General features: G+C 36.6%; 1 protein-coding gene across 2 annotated transcripts in view; it reads left to right on the forward strand.

The window, feature by feature from the left end:
- The window catches only part of malt1 (MALT paracaspase 1), a 30055-nt gene that overhangs the window by 10845 nt on the left and 2918 nt on the right, over window positions 1-16292 (forward strand). For both annotated transcript variants that reach the window (XM_005165612.6, XM_685317.9), the window contains 9 exons: window positions 1058-1081; window positions 1157-1180; window positions 2767-2970; window positions 5077-5254; window positions 5329-5400; window positions 9550-9677; window positions 11716-11865; window positions 13265-13422; window positions 15988-16113. In XM_005165612.6, coding sequence (XP_005165669.1) covers window positions 1058-1081; window positions 1157-1180; window positions 2767-2970; window positions 5077-5254; window positions 5329-5400; window positions 9550-9677; window positions 11716-11865; window positions 13265-13422; window positions 15988-16113 — 1064 coding nt within the window. The remainder of the gene's footprint in view (window positions 1-1057; window positions 1082-1156; window positions 1181-2766; window positions 2971-5076; window positions 5255-5328; window positions 5401-9549; window positions 9678-11715; window positions 11866-13264; window positions 13423-15987; window positions 16114-16292) is intronic.

Here is a 16292-nt window from a genome sequence, read left to right on the forward strand (position 1 = left end):
GTAGCTCACCACAAACAGTGTCAGACATGCAATGTACCGAGGTTCAAGTCCAAAAACAAAAATGAAACCCAAAAAGCAGTGCGAGATTGCGGTACAAGCAGTAGTTTGCTTTTGAAAACATTATTGGTTTGGTTTAGGGAATGGGGTGAGTCAGACGATATCAAGCTAATATATTATGCATGACGACAATCCAAGATTATTCTCTAATAGATGCATGCCTGAAGGTGTGCAGAAATTTACACAATGAGAAAACATGCCCCAGAAATGTATTTGAGATTGTTAAAAATTTACACGCCGACCTCAAGTGAATTTGTGAAAACAAAAGCTGCAAGAAACCGTATCCCAGGCTACGTATTTCTCGGTTCTCAAGAATGTATCCCTGGGCACATATTTCCAATAAGCCTGGCATATTGCATATTTAATACGTGACTGTACATGACCAAAATTGACAAACCTGTTAAAGCTCTTTAATGGGTAAATAGAAGAAAGAAAAGTCATGTTAAGATTTCTAATTATAACAATCGACAGAACAAATCTTGTATATTTTGTAAAAATGAATATTTAGTGATTATAAGTCATGAAAATTCTCATTTTTAGGCAGGGAAAGTGAGGAAAAAATTAGGGAATATGAAATTTGGCTTGGAGTGGGAACCCTGAATAATGTGAATCTATTACTGTAACCATGATTAGTTTTGTGATACTCGCAGCATGTCACAGTTGAGCTTGTATTGAACATGGAAAACCTATTTTAAAAATTTCACTTAATCTCTTGATTTCTTCTTCTGGTAGAGGTGGTGGAAAAACCTTTTTATAAATCTGATGGCTTTAATAATGCAGATTTGCATGACTTTCAAACTTGTAATGCAGTGTGAGAACATACTAAATGTTTGGTGTGGGTTAATTGAGGCAGGATGGGGTTAGCTATAATGCATCAAATCAAATTATTTAGTCTCTAAAATGGTTTCCGCTTCCTCACCTGTAAAATAGACCCTCTTCAATTATTTTTTACTGTGCTTTCAAGAATAATCTAAACACCTCATATGTTTTTCTGTTATAGATGATTTTTTGTCCATCAACAAGGGTAAGCTTTTATGTTCCCATTATGTTTCTTGCTTTTACTGAACCAGTGACCTGATTAACTGTTTTTCCCCATCAGATAACAGTTTTGAGAAACCTTATGGTGAGTAGACAAATATATTTCATTATTTAACATAATTGAACAAAAACAAGAACTACAAATGACTGGAATGTCCCCACTGTATATACAGAACAAACCATTGTTAACAATGACTTGCCTAATTAATCTAGTTAAGCCTTTTTAATGTCACTTTAACCAGTTAAACTCTGCTGCTATTTTGGGATTTCTGCCTGGATTTTGCCTACCCAAATTTAAAAGCTTCCCAAATCCACATGCAGAGGTCTCATTTTAAAGAAAACCCTTTGAATTTTCATAAAACACTAGTGAAAGTGTTTAAAATATTTGTATATGTTGTCTATGTTATAATAAACACCTAAAAAAAAGAGGCGCTTTTTGTATTTTTTTTATAAACTCAAATTTGAAAGTGTACCTTTTAGGTTCTGTGTAGTCTAGTGTGCTGTAATTAATTTTGGTGGTTCCTGCACATGCCTGTAATCATAGGAAAAAGAAAAATGTATCCACCATAATCTATGCAAAAGTTATCGTATTCCAACTGAGGAGAGGCGATGTACAAGCCACAGGGAGCGATCATTATTTACATATTTAACTATTCTTTTGTTTGATCAAACATAATTCACTGTGTTTGGACCACGTCAGACATATAAAAGGATTACTTATGCACATCACCTCAAAAACAGAGGAGAAATGTCCCTTAAGCGCACAGCATAAGGCAAGAGATGACAGCTGTCTGTGCTATCTAGGGCTGCTTATTGATCATAAATGTATTGTTTTCACTTCTGCTGCATGGAAACATCCCGATTCATTCGGCAACTGTTTGATATGTGAATATAATTCAGTAAAAAGAATGCTAGAACCGTATGAGCACTGGCAAGAGCTTTCATTTGAGCTATAACTTGTACATGTGTCATATGAAAAATATGAAAATTATCCAATGTAAAATACCCAGCTCGGGTATGCAAAATACTGTGTATTTAAGTGTAAATACATTTTGTACAGTAGAATAAAAACCAAAGTGATGCATATGTGCATAAAATATAGATTCTGCACTTTCAAACGACACCACTTAAGGGGGTCTGGTGCAATGCCAGCCCTTGAAATCTTAAAGCGAATTTAGATGACGGTACCTTGTTTGCGAAGTTTAACTGGTTTAAGCTGAATACTAGTATCTTGAAGAATATGTATAATATGTAGTCAAATATTATGTGCTGTCATCATGGCAAAGATAAAAAAAAAATTATTTAGTTTTTAAAACTATTTATATGCCGTTTAAAAATGTGTTGACATTTTTTCTTTCCGTTAAACAGAAATTGGGGGAAAAATATACAGGGGGGCTAATAGACAATCGAAAATAAATATTGCTCAAGGGGGCTAATAATATTGCCCCTAAAATGGATTTAAAAAAATTTTAAACTGATTTTATTCTAGCCGAAATAAAACAAATAAGACTTTCTCCAGAAGAAGATAATATTATAAAGAATACTGTGAAAATTTCCTTGCTCTGTTAAACATCATTTGTGAAATATTTGAAAAAGAAAAAAAATCGCAGGAGGAATAGTTTTGGCTTCAACTGTGTGTGTGCGTGCGTGTGTGTGTGTTTCTCTCTTCAGCTACAGACAAAGTGGCTCTTCTGATTGGAAACCTCGCATACCGAAACCACCCACAACTGAAAGCGCCCATGGTGGACGTGTACGATCTCACCAATCTGCTGCGGCAGCTGAACTTTAAAGTGGTCTCTCTGCTGGATCTGACAGAGTCCGAGATGAGGAACGCTGTGGAGGAGTTTCTTTCCCTGCTTCATAAAGGAGTTTACGGTACTGTGGCTTTTCCTGTACACTAAATAAATCAGTACAAATTAGGCTTGGGCAGTATCTAAATTTTGATACCATCAACACCTCCTCCCTATTTTACATCTGTATCCGGTATTACCGTGCATAATAAAAAAAATATGAAGATACAAGATGTGCAGCACCTGAAACTACAGATATTGGAAGCCTGTGCTGGCATTTCACCTGCGGTGTGTAAAGTGTGGGAGAAGAGGGTTGCATTGACAATCCAACACAATGGGCAGCACATTGAACACATTTTATAAGTGGTCAGAAACTTGTAAATAACTCTTGAAAGAATGAAGTTACGTTAAAACCAAGCACACCATTGTTTTTCTTGTGAAATTCCCAATAGGTTTGATGTGTCAAGTGACCCTCTTCCTATTGAAAAAAACAAAAGTTGGATCCAAGATGGCCGACTTCAAAATGGCCACCATGGTCACCACCCATGTTGAAAAGTTTGCCCCCTCACATATACTAATGTGCCCAACAATTCCCATTTTATTAAGGTGTATCCATATAAATCAGTGGTTCCCAATCTTTTTCTTTGGGGCCCCCCCCATAAACATATACAAACATTGGAGCCCCCCCACCATATAAATACACACGCACGCACGCACGCACACACATATGTACTGTGTATATATATATATATTTTTTTTAAATATTTTTTTATAAATATTTCCCAAATTATGTTTAACAGAGCAAGGAATTTTAACAGTATTTCCTATAATATTTTTTCTTCTATTTGTTTTATTTTAGCTAGAATAAAGATAAAATATAAAGGTTTAAATATTTTGAAACCAATTTAAGGTCAATATTATTAGCCCCCTTAAGCAATATATAATTTTTGATTGTCTGCAGAATAAACTACCGTTATAATGACTTGCCTTATTACTCTAATTAAGCCTTTGAACTGCACTTTAATCTGAATGCTTGTATTTTGAAAAATATCTAGTAAAATATTATGTGCTGTCATTATAGCAAAGATAAAAAGAAATCAGTAATTAGAAATGAGATATCAAAACTATTATGTTCAGAAATAAGTTAATAAAATATTCTTTCCATGAAACAGAAATTGGGCAGGAAAAGGTTTGCTAATATTCAAGAGGGCTAATAATTCTGACTTCAACTGTATACATACATTATTTTCCACCCTGCAAAGGAAAGAGAAATAAATACAATAGAATAAAAAAATGAAACAAACTGTGCTTTAAGCATCTTCACTGTAAGAAAAACACTTTAGCTACAGCAGTGCTTTAGTCAAGAGCAGCGAGGGTTTTCTCGTTATGTTTGTTTAATAATGATAAAAACAGGCGGCAGAAGGATTATAGCGCACTGTCTCTTTAATGGTTTCTCTTTCACGTCTTTTGATCCTCAACTCGTTTGTTTATTACACAAATGAGGGTTAATGTAAATAATCACACCGCGTTTTGACACCTATTTGACCATTAAAGCGCTCACGTTAATGACTTTAGATGTCTGCGCTCCTCTGCTCGTCTCAGTGTGTGAATGAGAGTGAATGCTGACCGGCCGCATGCTTCTGACTGCGTGATCGTGCTGCACACACACAAGCTCTTTCGCGCTTTTAAGAGCAACACGTGTACAACTGTGGCGAAATATGATGCAATAATCATGTATCTCGATTAATGCTTTTTTATAATCGTTTGAAACCGAAATCTAAATCGGATTTTCAATTAATTGCAAAGCCCTTTATAATAGTGGACCATTTTTATGCCTTTTTCTACCTCAATACTTATCCTCTCCCGCGCCCCCCCCCCCCTGTGAACTCTGGCGCCCCCCTTAGGGTTGGGAGCCACTGATATAAATGGCCCACCTTGTATTTTCTGTGTATTTATTTAACGTGTTTATCATATACACTTATTTATACTGTTAGTTTATTGTTTTTTATTGTATAATTGTATACAATGCTGTACAGTGACATTGATTTCCTTGAAAGGCGCTTTAAATAAAATGTATTATTGTTATTATTACTTTTAAAAGTAACTTTACCCCAACAGATATTGTGACTACAGTATTATGTTTTTTTTTGGGGTGCACTTTTACCCTTTTGACATTTACTCATCTCCGTAGGTTTGTTGTATTACGCTGGACATGGTTATGAGAACTTTGGGAACAGCTTCATGGTGCCAGTCGATGCCCCGAATCCCTACCGTTCAGGCAACTGTCTGTGTGTTCAGAGCATTCTGAAACTCATGCAGGAGAAGGAAACCGGTCTCAATGTCTTCCTGCTGGACATGTGCAGGAAAAGGTGAACATTTTTTGTGATATGAATTAGCATGATAATTGATTATATTGATTCTAACACCTATTATATTGTTTCAGGAACATGCACGATGACGCCATGCCAAACGTCATGCTCAAAGTTACAGCCAATATTGTGTTTGGATATGCTACGTGAGTTATCAACCAGAAAAACATATTTTTTTCTCTTTACTGACATGTTATTATTATGTAGGTAAATCAGTAGTCAACCTCGAGAGCTTGCAAATCTAAATGTGATAATAATATTTGTATGTGTAGGTTGACATTTACACTCGCAGCTCTAATGTAAATAGCTGAATCTCTCGATTTGCACACACACACATTAACACCAGTGTTTTTAACTCAAAGTTGCAGTTTAGTTATTATGTACTTATTAAATTTGATTTATTTGTATTATTTGTTTTTTTATCTATAAGGGATAAAATCACATAACATAGGGGGTCCGTTCTTCGTACCTCGCTTAAATGATCTAAGATGATTTGACAGATCCTGGATCTTTTCATCTCGATAACTGATCTCTCGCTAATTTGGTTCTTCAAACAAGTTCGCGAATCAGATTAGAATGTCTGGATGAACTGATCTGAGATCGCTGCGTGTGTTGTGAAGGACAGATCTATCGATCCTCGAAATCATGATCAGCTATGCAGCGATTGGCTGACGGCACAGCAGCGTAATGACATCATCTGATTAATATTCAATTATCCATGTGAGCAAAATTACATCAAATTAGCAGTAAACCGTTTGTTATATATGACACGCAGTGAGCTGCAGGCTTTACACTTTCTTGTGTCAAGAGTATTCATCATGTATTTAAATGCAAATCAATGTATTTAGTTCTACATTTAGAAAATATTTTCTTTATTATAGTAGCCGTTTTTTAATCGCTGTAAAGAATAACTGGTTGTTTACAAAAGCATTTTGATATTGGTAAAGGCATCTGCAACTTTTGTGAAGCATCAAATCACCGGCATATTAACTATCAAAACATGTTTATGACTGCATAAATGTGTTATTGCTTTAAAAAAAAAGTCACATATTGTGCATTTCTATCATACACAATTTGTACTAAAGCGATCTAAAACGTTCATATCAATATGTTTTCTCTTTGCACCAGCAGGCGGCAGTCTTTGTACTTTCATTTCGAGGGTGCAGATTGCATTCGTTTTATTAATATGTATAACTTTATTTATTTTATTAATGACTATAACTTTATATATATATAGTTAAAAAATATGTACCATTTTCCCAAGTGTACATAACTACTACTGTAAGAAAATATCAGAATTCAGAACATACTTTCTGTATTATCTTTGCTTGAACTGAGCCGATCTAATCCTGTTTATATGAATTAAACCTGCTCCTGATCAGGTTTGAGCTAGCAGAACTGTTGCTATGACAACAACTCTCGGATCAGCTTTGAAGAACGAAACGATCCTGGATCGTGTCAAATCGTCAATATCCAAATCCAGCTAATTGAGTAATCCACGTACGAAGAACAGACCCAGGGGGTCACATAAAATCATGTACATAGGGCATATTGCCAAAGTCCCTTTAAGGCAGGGATTCTCAATCGGATTCTCAACCGGTTCTCACTAGTGGGCCTCAATGATCCTGCAGGTGGGCCGCGAGATGGCTTAAAATTAACTCAATATTCAGTGGTGTAAAGTAACTAATTACAAATACTCAAATTACTGTAATTAATTACTTTTTCTCAGGAATTGTAATTTACTGAGTAGTTTTAAAAATGTGTACTTTTACTCTCACTTGAGTACATTTTTAGTGCAGTATCTGTCCTTTTACTCCACTACTTTCCTTCAACCTGCAGTCACTACTTTATTTTTTCTTGTCTGTGGGGATTAGAAATTCAGTCCTGTGATTCCTGTCCAATCGAATCACACAGAAGGTAAATCGCCTCATAATGAACTACCTCAAGACATGGGCGATTTATAAATGCAGCAAACTGTTTGGAAGCTTTAAAAGTGACCAAGAAGACGTCCAAAATCTTTACACGCATTGACCCAGAGACTGTTTAGATGCAAGTCACTAATGAGAAGGTGACATGTTTACTGTATGGGGACCGAAATGGCCTTAAACATCCAGCAGGCACAAGACATCAGCATGATGTCAGATTGACATGTACCTCAATGTCGTGGGGACGTTGCATTTTGTTTAGTATTTACCATGATCTTCAATGTAAAGCTGCTTTGACACTATTTACATTGTAAAAGCGCTATACAAATAAAGGTGGACTAAATTGAAATGAAAATCGGGTTGACGTCAGAACTCAATGTCAGACCAACGTCAATGTCCAACCGAAAACCAACCAAATATCAACGTCTAATGATGTCACAGCTTGAAGTTGTGTGAACGTTACCACTATTTTGGTTGCCAAACCTGATGAATAAATATCAGTATTTGACGTCAATATGATGTTGGTTTAAGATGTTGGCTCCACGTTGGATTTTGGTCACTAAAAATGTTGGAATGTAAAATGTTGGAAGTAATGCACTTTCGCTGTTAGGCTTTACATAATAAAAATAAATAAAAATCTACTAATAAAAAACATGATAATACAACAAGGGCAGCACGGTGGCGCAGTGGGTAGCACAATCGCCTCACAGCAAGAAGGTTGCTGGTTCGAGTCCCGGCTGGGTCAGTTGGCATATCTGTGTGGAGTTTGCTTGTTCTCCGCGTGTTGGCGAGGGTTTCCCCCGGGTGCTCCGGTTTCCGGTTTCGCTTTAAGTGAAATGAATAAACTAAATTGGCCGTAGTGTGAGTGAGTGTGTGGAAGGGTGTGTGGGTGTGTCCTAGTCTTGGTGGTTCATTCCGCTGTGGCGACCTTAGATTAATAAATGGACTAAGCCGAAAAGGAATGAATGAGTAATACAACAAACATGTATGTACAGAGCCACAAACGTAAAATGTGAGTCAATCTGCATACTGCAAATGTCATTCACAACTACAAAATGACAGACACAAATGTGCACTGCAATTTATCCAAGCACTTTATTGTAATTTCATTGTACAACCATAAGTCGGCGCTTAAAACCTCTCAGATTCGGCCAACCCAGGCTCATTCTGAAAATGACCTCTATTTAAATTTCTGGAGAGCGCTTAATACTGTCACCGACTCGGTCCCAGTCATTCCCCTCACTGGCCACCAGAGGCCTTCTCAACGGACTATTGAACACTACATCCCCCATAACCCACTCGGCCAACTGATTACGCTGCACCTGACTCTTGTTACTCCCGCTCACACACACTTATAAGCAGCTCTCGCTCTCACTTCATTGCGAAGTCTTGTTCTGCCCTGCTGACATTACTGAGCGTTTCTTACCCTTGCCTGATCTACTGTTGCCAACCCGGATTGTCCTCGACCTTGTCTTGCCTCTCACCTGCCCTGATTACCTGACTGTCTTACCGATCTTGCATCTCGCTGCCTGCCCCTGACCCATGCCTGCTATTCTGATATACGAATGTCTGCCGCCTGCCTATCGACCTTATAATCCTGTGATTCATGCGAGTTCATTCACCAGTTCATACTGTGTGTTTATAATTAAACTGTGTTACTGCAAATGGATCCCTCTGTGTCAGCCTCCTCGTTACAAATACGTCCCAGGATATACGTCCCCGTTTTTTTTGGTGTTTTTTTTGGCAGTTTTTGTTTGGCCCAGAGGCCACTGTGTACCCTTTTTAATATCTCAAATTTCCACCAGAGGCCGCTATCGACTGACTGACTGATTGACTAATCTACTGACCCACCCTCCTCCTTCCCTAAACCCAACCAATAGTGTTTTCAAAAGCACCAACTCGAACCCCATTGTCATTGTCAATTTCTCTCTGCGTGTCAAGTCTGCCGACGTACATGGTGAGCTACTGGTCAAACTGGTAACAGCAGGAAAGCAGTCCATACGGAGGTAGGCAGTCAGCTGGTAAAAGTGAAGAAAGGAACGGCGACATACCAACCCGTAGCATTCGTTTTGAAGATGAAATGCAGCCATTCGTACTTTTGGCTACATAATACGTGATCTCCAGAAATGTACATAGGGCTACGTCTTCAGAATGAGCCTATGTTGGATTTGGCAGTACAAATTCAAATCCTCGTGCTCTGACTTTCGCTACACATTTTGCAATAATCCTGTTGCAAAACTCACTTGTGCACTTTAAAAAAAAGCTGTTTTATTGGCCGATGCCTGACCAATGAACAAGCAGTCAATGTGACTTTGGTGCAAAGAATAATTTGTATGATGATTTGTATTTTATTATTATTATTTCATGAAGCTGCCAAGACGCAGAGGCCTTTGAATTGAGCTCAAGTGGATTCACCAATGGAGTCTTCATTAAGTTCCTGAAGGAGCGCCTCCTGGAGGATGAGAAGATAACTGTTCTGCTAGACAGAGTCGCTGAAGGTGAGCTAACTCCGGGGCATGTTGAGGTTAAATGAAGCATGTCAGATTTTATTGGTTGAAAACTGCAGGTCCATTAATCTCGAACAAATGATTAACTGATCTGAAAAGAGCACAACTCATAGTACACTTTCCCTTACAGTGCAAAAACTCCTTATCTAGTGGGAATATACATTTATATCATCTTGTTTCAAATTAACAGTAATCTACAGTATATATAACTGAAAAGTTATATTCTTTGTTTTTTAATTATATAATTTCATTCAAAACCATATCAGCCCCGCTGTAGGGGACATTCAATCTTTTGCTTCCTGAGTGATGCAAGTGATGCAAATGCTATGGGCAGGGTCTTAACGGCTGTGCCTTTGTCTTTGGGTGATATTTTCAGGCCAAAGGAACCCTTTTGTTGATAAACTCGATGAGATCAGGGTCTCTTTATGGAAAGACACCAGCTCAGTCAGTTGTCGATTACAGACTAATTTCATTGGCTGATGCTGCTGTAACGGAGGCCAGCTAGTAAGTGCTGTAAACCTCACTCCTCTGACCTCTAAAGGCGCTCTAGCCTAGAGGTCATGGTCTTTAGCCTCCTTGGGAGTGAGGTTAACCAATGGTTAACCAATGTAACCATTCCGGGTTTCGGCACCAATTTAACCCCACCGGTCCTACACCACCCAACCCGCTCCGAGCTGGTATCGAACCGGCGACCTTCCGCATGGGATTCGGTTGCTCTACCATAAAGGCTAAAGACCATGGCTTCTAGTGTAAGTGCTGGGAAGGTAAACCTCACTCCTCTGTCCTCTGAAGTTGCTCTAGCAACAGACCCTAGAGGCTATGGTCTTTAGCCTCCTTGGTAGAGCAACGGACTCCGATGCAGAAGATCGCCGGTTCAATATCAGCTCGGTGCGGGTTGGGTGGCATAGGATCGGCGAGGTTACATTGGTGTCATGACCCGGATGGGAGTGAGGTTTAGGTTGGTGAGTGTAACGGAGGCCAGCTTGTAAGTGCTGTGCAGATAAACCTCACTCCTCTGACCTCTAAAGGTGCTCTAGTGACAGACTCTAGAGGTCATGGTCTTTAGCCTCCTAGGTTGAGCAACCGACTCCCTTGCGGAAGGTCGCCGGCTTGATACCAGCTCGGAGTGGGTTGGGTGGCGTAGGACCGGCGGGGTTACACTGCTATGACGATCACATCAGCCCCAACTTTAGACATCCTCTCTGTCAAGCGTTGCCGCTGAAGCCCTGTGTGAATCGGGCGATACGGTCTTATTTTTATTATACGGTATATTGCAACAAAATTTATTGCCATAAATGATATTTTTGTTATTTTATGACAAATTTATGCCACTCATTAAATTATGCCAGAATGACACTATCAAGAAAAGCAAAATTATTGTCTTGTTTTCAGAAATAATAAGTCAAAATTAAGTCAGTTTTTCTTTAAAACAAGCAAAGTAATCTGCCAATGGGGTAAGAAATATCATTAGCAGATATTTTTACTAAATAAAAAAAGCTAAATATTAATAATCAATTTATTCAAAAATTAAAAGTAAAAAAAAACATTATTTTGTTAACATTATTGACAGATTATTTTAAGACTATTTATTTTGAGATTATTTTAGTTTTTTTGCTTGTCTTTTTTTCAGAAACAAGACAAAAACTAAGAAAAGGTTTATTTGCAGTGTAGTACTGGGTTGGACTTGATTTCTACATGGCACAGATTTTACCAGTTCTCAGAGAAGTTGGTCTATATTAACACGAAGCATCATAGAGTTGCTGCAGATTGATTGGCTGAACATTATACGTCTTCTAGAGTCTTAAAATCTGTACCAAACCCCACCAAAAAACACAAATGACTTCTCATCCAAACTCAACATGTTTTTAAAAGAAAAGACAGTATATGTTAAACACATACCAGTGTTCAGCTAGAGTGTGTAGTCATTTCTGAATATTAAATAAAATAACAAAACAAGCAGTTTATGTCTATATATTGCTTACCTGTGCTTGCTGTGTGTTTCCAAAATCAAACTACTGATTGTTTGCAGATATGGGTCAGTTTGACCCCACTAAGGGTAAGCAGGCTCTGGAGATCCGCAGCAGTCTGTCCGAGAGACGATCCCTCACCGATCCCATCTGCCACGGGGGATATTCGGATGCAACCGAGGCACACAATCCACTCTGGTCCAAAGCACACGGTATTGTTAGCTGATTCATAAAACTGTACCAATATTTTTACTAAAGAGATGCTTTGTGGAGCTGAGATGTACAGTTGAAGTCAATATTATTAACCCTCCTGTGATTGATTTATTTATTTTTTTACTTTTTTAAATTATGTTTAACAGAGCAAAAAATTTTGTAGAGTATTTCCATATTTTTCTTCTTCTGGAGAAAGTCTTATATGTTTTATTTCGGTTTTTATTTTGAGGTTAATATTTTTAGCCCCATTAAGCAATATTTGTTATCGATTTTCTACGGAACAAACTATCATAATGCAATGAATTGCCTAATTACCCTAGTTAAGCCTTTACACACTTTAAGTTGAATACAGATATATTGACAAACATCTAGTAAAATATTATGTACTGTCATCAAGGCTAAACAAGTGTATCAATTGCAACAATTTGTCATTTTTGGGTGAAATAACCCTTTGAACAACTTATTTAATTGAATCAAGATCACATAAATAAAAATCTAATTTAGTTTAGGCATTCATTTTATTTTATTTTATAGTTAGTTATTTTTTATTACAAGTTATTCATAATCTATTTGAACAAGACTACTTCATCATGTCGATTGCTAAAATTTGTCATTTTTGGGTGAAATAATAATTTAAAGATCATATCTAAATGACACAAAGGCATATCAATTTGTTCAAATAGGTTATGTATAAGTAATAATTAAAAAATTATACTCGTCATTTATTAATCCTCATGCCGTTCTAATCCCCTGAGACCTTTGTTAATCGTCAGAACACAAAGGAAGGTATTTTAGATGAAATCAGAGAGCTCTCTGACCCATAGACAGCAACAGCCCTGAGACGTTTAAAGTCCAGAAAAGGAACTAATAATATTACGAACAAATTTCAAAGATGAAGGTCTCAGGGGATTGGAACAACATTAGGGTGACTAGTTAATAACAGAATTAAATTTTGGGGTGAACTAACCCTTTAAATCACATATATTACTTTTGTTGATGAAAATATAATTTAGTTCAGACAAAAAAAATTGTGTTAAATTGTAACAGAACAAACTGTACACAATTGGAATGCATTTATTTTTCACATATTTATTATTATGATTATTATTAGTCGTTAATTTTGTTAATTTAAAGCTACACCATATTTTTTATAACACATTTTCCATGCATTTTTTCTAATTTAGCTCCTCTTTTTAATTTGCATTTTAATTTGTCATATTATGTTAGGATGCATCTTTTTCATCTTATTTCATCATTATTAAAATTTTTCTTAGGAAAACCTCAATCAAGCAAACATTTTCTCATCTTATATTATAATAAATTATATTTTATTAACACTGATGATAGTTATGAAGTAAAACAGCTCAAACTTTATGCCGCGTCTGTGCTCTATCCCAGAACTACCAGAGAGTAAAGTTCTGGACTTTGAGTGCGGAGTTCGGATAAAAATGGATTTCGCTGCTGAGTTTTCCAACGTTCTGGTCATCTACACCAGCATTGTGAAGAAGCCGGAGGAGATGCAGTCGTGTCAGGCACACATAACTGACCTTCCTTTGGTAAGTGCTCTTTCTTTTATTGTGACGTAAATAGTGTCTAAAAAAAAAAATGAATAAAAAACCATTGCCTTAAAATTAAGTAACTATTTACATTATTATAAAAAAAGAATAAGTCAGCTTTATAGTTCCAAGTTACAATGGCTTTACTCGAAAGTTTCAGCAAAATGTAAAAGTATGTTTTCCCAGTTTTTGAGGCTCCTATAAATGAGACCAAATTATAATAATAAAAATTCAACACCTTCAAGTGTATATATTTTTTGTCAATTTCAGTGGACATCAGATCAGAACAGTTGTACTTCCGAACATTATACAGGCCCGTAACCAGGGGGGGTCGATGGTTCAGAAGACCTACCCCTCAATGACAAATTTCCAAAATTTGTCCCATAATGAGCTCATGTGTCGTATTTTGACTGCTCTGCTATCATAAATAGTGTAAATAACTCTTTGAAAAAGGCTTTAAGACTAAGCGGAATCCTCTGTTGGCTGTGGCTTCCGTGTTACTTCAGCTAGTTAGTTTTGTCCAATGCTAACAAATATATATTTTTTAAGAGTCAACATCCAGCTTTGCAAAAAACCACACAATCTGATGTAATAGAAGTCTTATTTTGCCTCTGTTTTGTTTTTAAACAGAGAAAACATTTTTAAAGTAACTTTTATTCTAAATCTTTTAATTATTTTGTATTCAAATGGCCTTGAATGTGCTGGCCAGTTTGTTATTTGCCTAATAAATGACAATATGCTAAAATGTTTTGATTTAAAACGTCAACATATTCCTATTTTTTCTCAAATGATATATGATGTTAAGTCATTCATTCATTTTATTGTCGGCTTAGTCCCTTTATTAATCCAGGGTCGCCACAGCGGAATGAACCGCCAACTTATCCAGCACATTTTTACGCAGCGGATGCCCTTCCAGCTGCAACCCATCTCTGGGAAACATCCTCACACACACTCATACACTACGGACAATTTAGCCTACCCAATTCACCTGTAACCTATGTCTTTGGACTGTGGGGGAAACCGGAGCACCCGGAGAAAACCCACGTGAACGCAGGGAGACCATGCAAACTCCACACAGAAACGCCAACTGAGCCGAGGTTTGAACCAGCGCCCTTTATGATGTTATTAATTTATATATTTAAAAATAAGATTATTACATTTCTTTATTCTAAACCTTATGAAAATATTTGGTACACCAAAAAGTCTTTATGATAACCATCTGACAAGCTAATTCAGCAAAAAAAAATTGTGCTTAAAATGCAGACTTGAAATCTCATAATTGGATAAAAAAAATGAGGCTAATAACTGCCAAAAGTTTAACTTATTGAGAAAAAATAACCACACCAGGCTGACTATTGTCCTGTTATACCAACATTATACCAACTTAAAATACAAAATAGAAAAAAACATACACATGACTGCTGGTATAATCCTAAAATTAATTTTTTAAATCACAAAGATTAAACATTTTTACTTTACTTTTGAGGTTTTTGTTGTATAGGTTGAATCTTGTTTATAACAAACTTTATCTTCCTCTTCCTCATCCCTCCACATAATGTCCACATCTGAGATATTTCCATCTGATATATGCTCAAGAACTTCAAGATCTGTAAATTCTGCATATGAAATTGTTTCAGCAATGAATTAATACATCGGTATAGCTTTTTTTATATGTAAAAAAAAAAATTGAATCAGCATTACTGGAGATTTACTTTCAGATGTTGAACCCGTAGTACCTCCTAATGGACAGACGTAATTGAAAAATCCTGATCTAAAGCTTGCAATGTTACAGAAGATTTCAAACTTTAATTAGTGAGTGCAATCCGTCTTTTTTACATACAATATATGTAATATTGGCAAACATATCAATAAATCTGAATTAAAACATTGCAACTGTGGCTTACGTCTGTGTCTGGAGTGAAGTGATGCCATGCTGCTTTTTAGTGTAGTGGATTTTTTTTTAATTGCAGCTTGCCGAGCCTTACCACCATTTGATTGGATGAAAATCGCCCACTCTCATGGACTGCAGGCTTTAAATTAGATGAGATTCTCAGGAACCCAAAACAACATGCGCTGAGATATGTGATGTCTATTGTAATGGACACAGGGTCCGAAGGGGTTAATTAAATGAACTAATCACTTTTTACAATGTAAGTGCATGTACAATAAAGTGAAAACCACATTTCTTTAAGAAACCCTTTTTTAAAATGAACACATTTATTATTTATTATACATTTACAGTTGCACAAAACGTTTATTTTTTACTTTCTATTCATTTATCAATCCTGAAAAAAATCACACAATCCTCTCTCTTTCTCTCTCAAAAAAAAGGCATTTACCGTTACTTTGAACTACTTATTTAAGATGAGCTGAAACAACACAACCCTCGAGTTCTTCTTCGGGACAACGTAATTGTTTCATGTTCAATCCACTTAAATTTGTTAAACTTTATCATCGAATCAGAGATCTGTAGTGTAATCGTGATTGGGTTAATGGTATCGTTGGCATTATTCCATTATGTCTTAATTAAAACATGTTTTTGCAATGAATATTTTTGATTTGAAGGACCTCGATGTGGACCCTAAGCTGATGAATAAGGAAACTCTGGAGGAAACGGGAAGCTTCCTACTGTCAGGAAGTCTCCCTCAGCACTGCCTCTACACCAGACTGAGCTCCCTGCAGAAACTCAAGGTTCATCTTCATCAACACATGCTGATTCATAAACACAGGGGTCACACACTAAACTAAACATCAAATTCCCTGACTTTCACTGTCCAAAAAGCTGAATTTCAGTAAAAATTTGACAAAATTGACCTCTTCCCAAAAGGGAAAATAGGATATATGATTAAATAGTGTCATGGCTTTGCAAT

The sequence above is a fragment of the Danio rerio genome, chromosome 5 (genome assembly GCF_049306965.1).
Source record: "Danio rerio strain Tuebingen ecotype United States chromosome 5, GRCz12tu, whole genome shotgun sequence".
Taxonomy (NCBI): domain Eukaryota; kingdom Metazoa; phylum Chordata; class Actinopteri; order Cypriniformes; family Danionidae; genus Danio; species Danio rerio.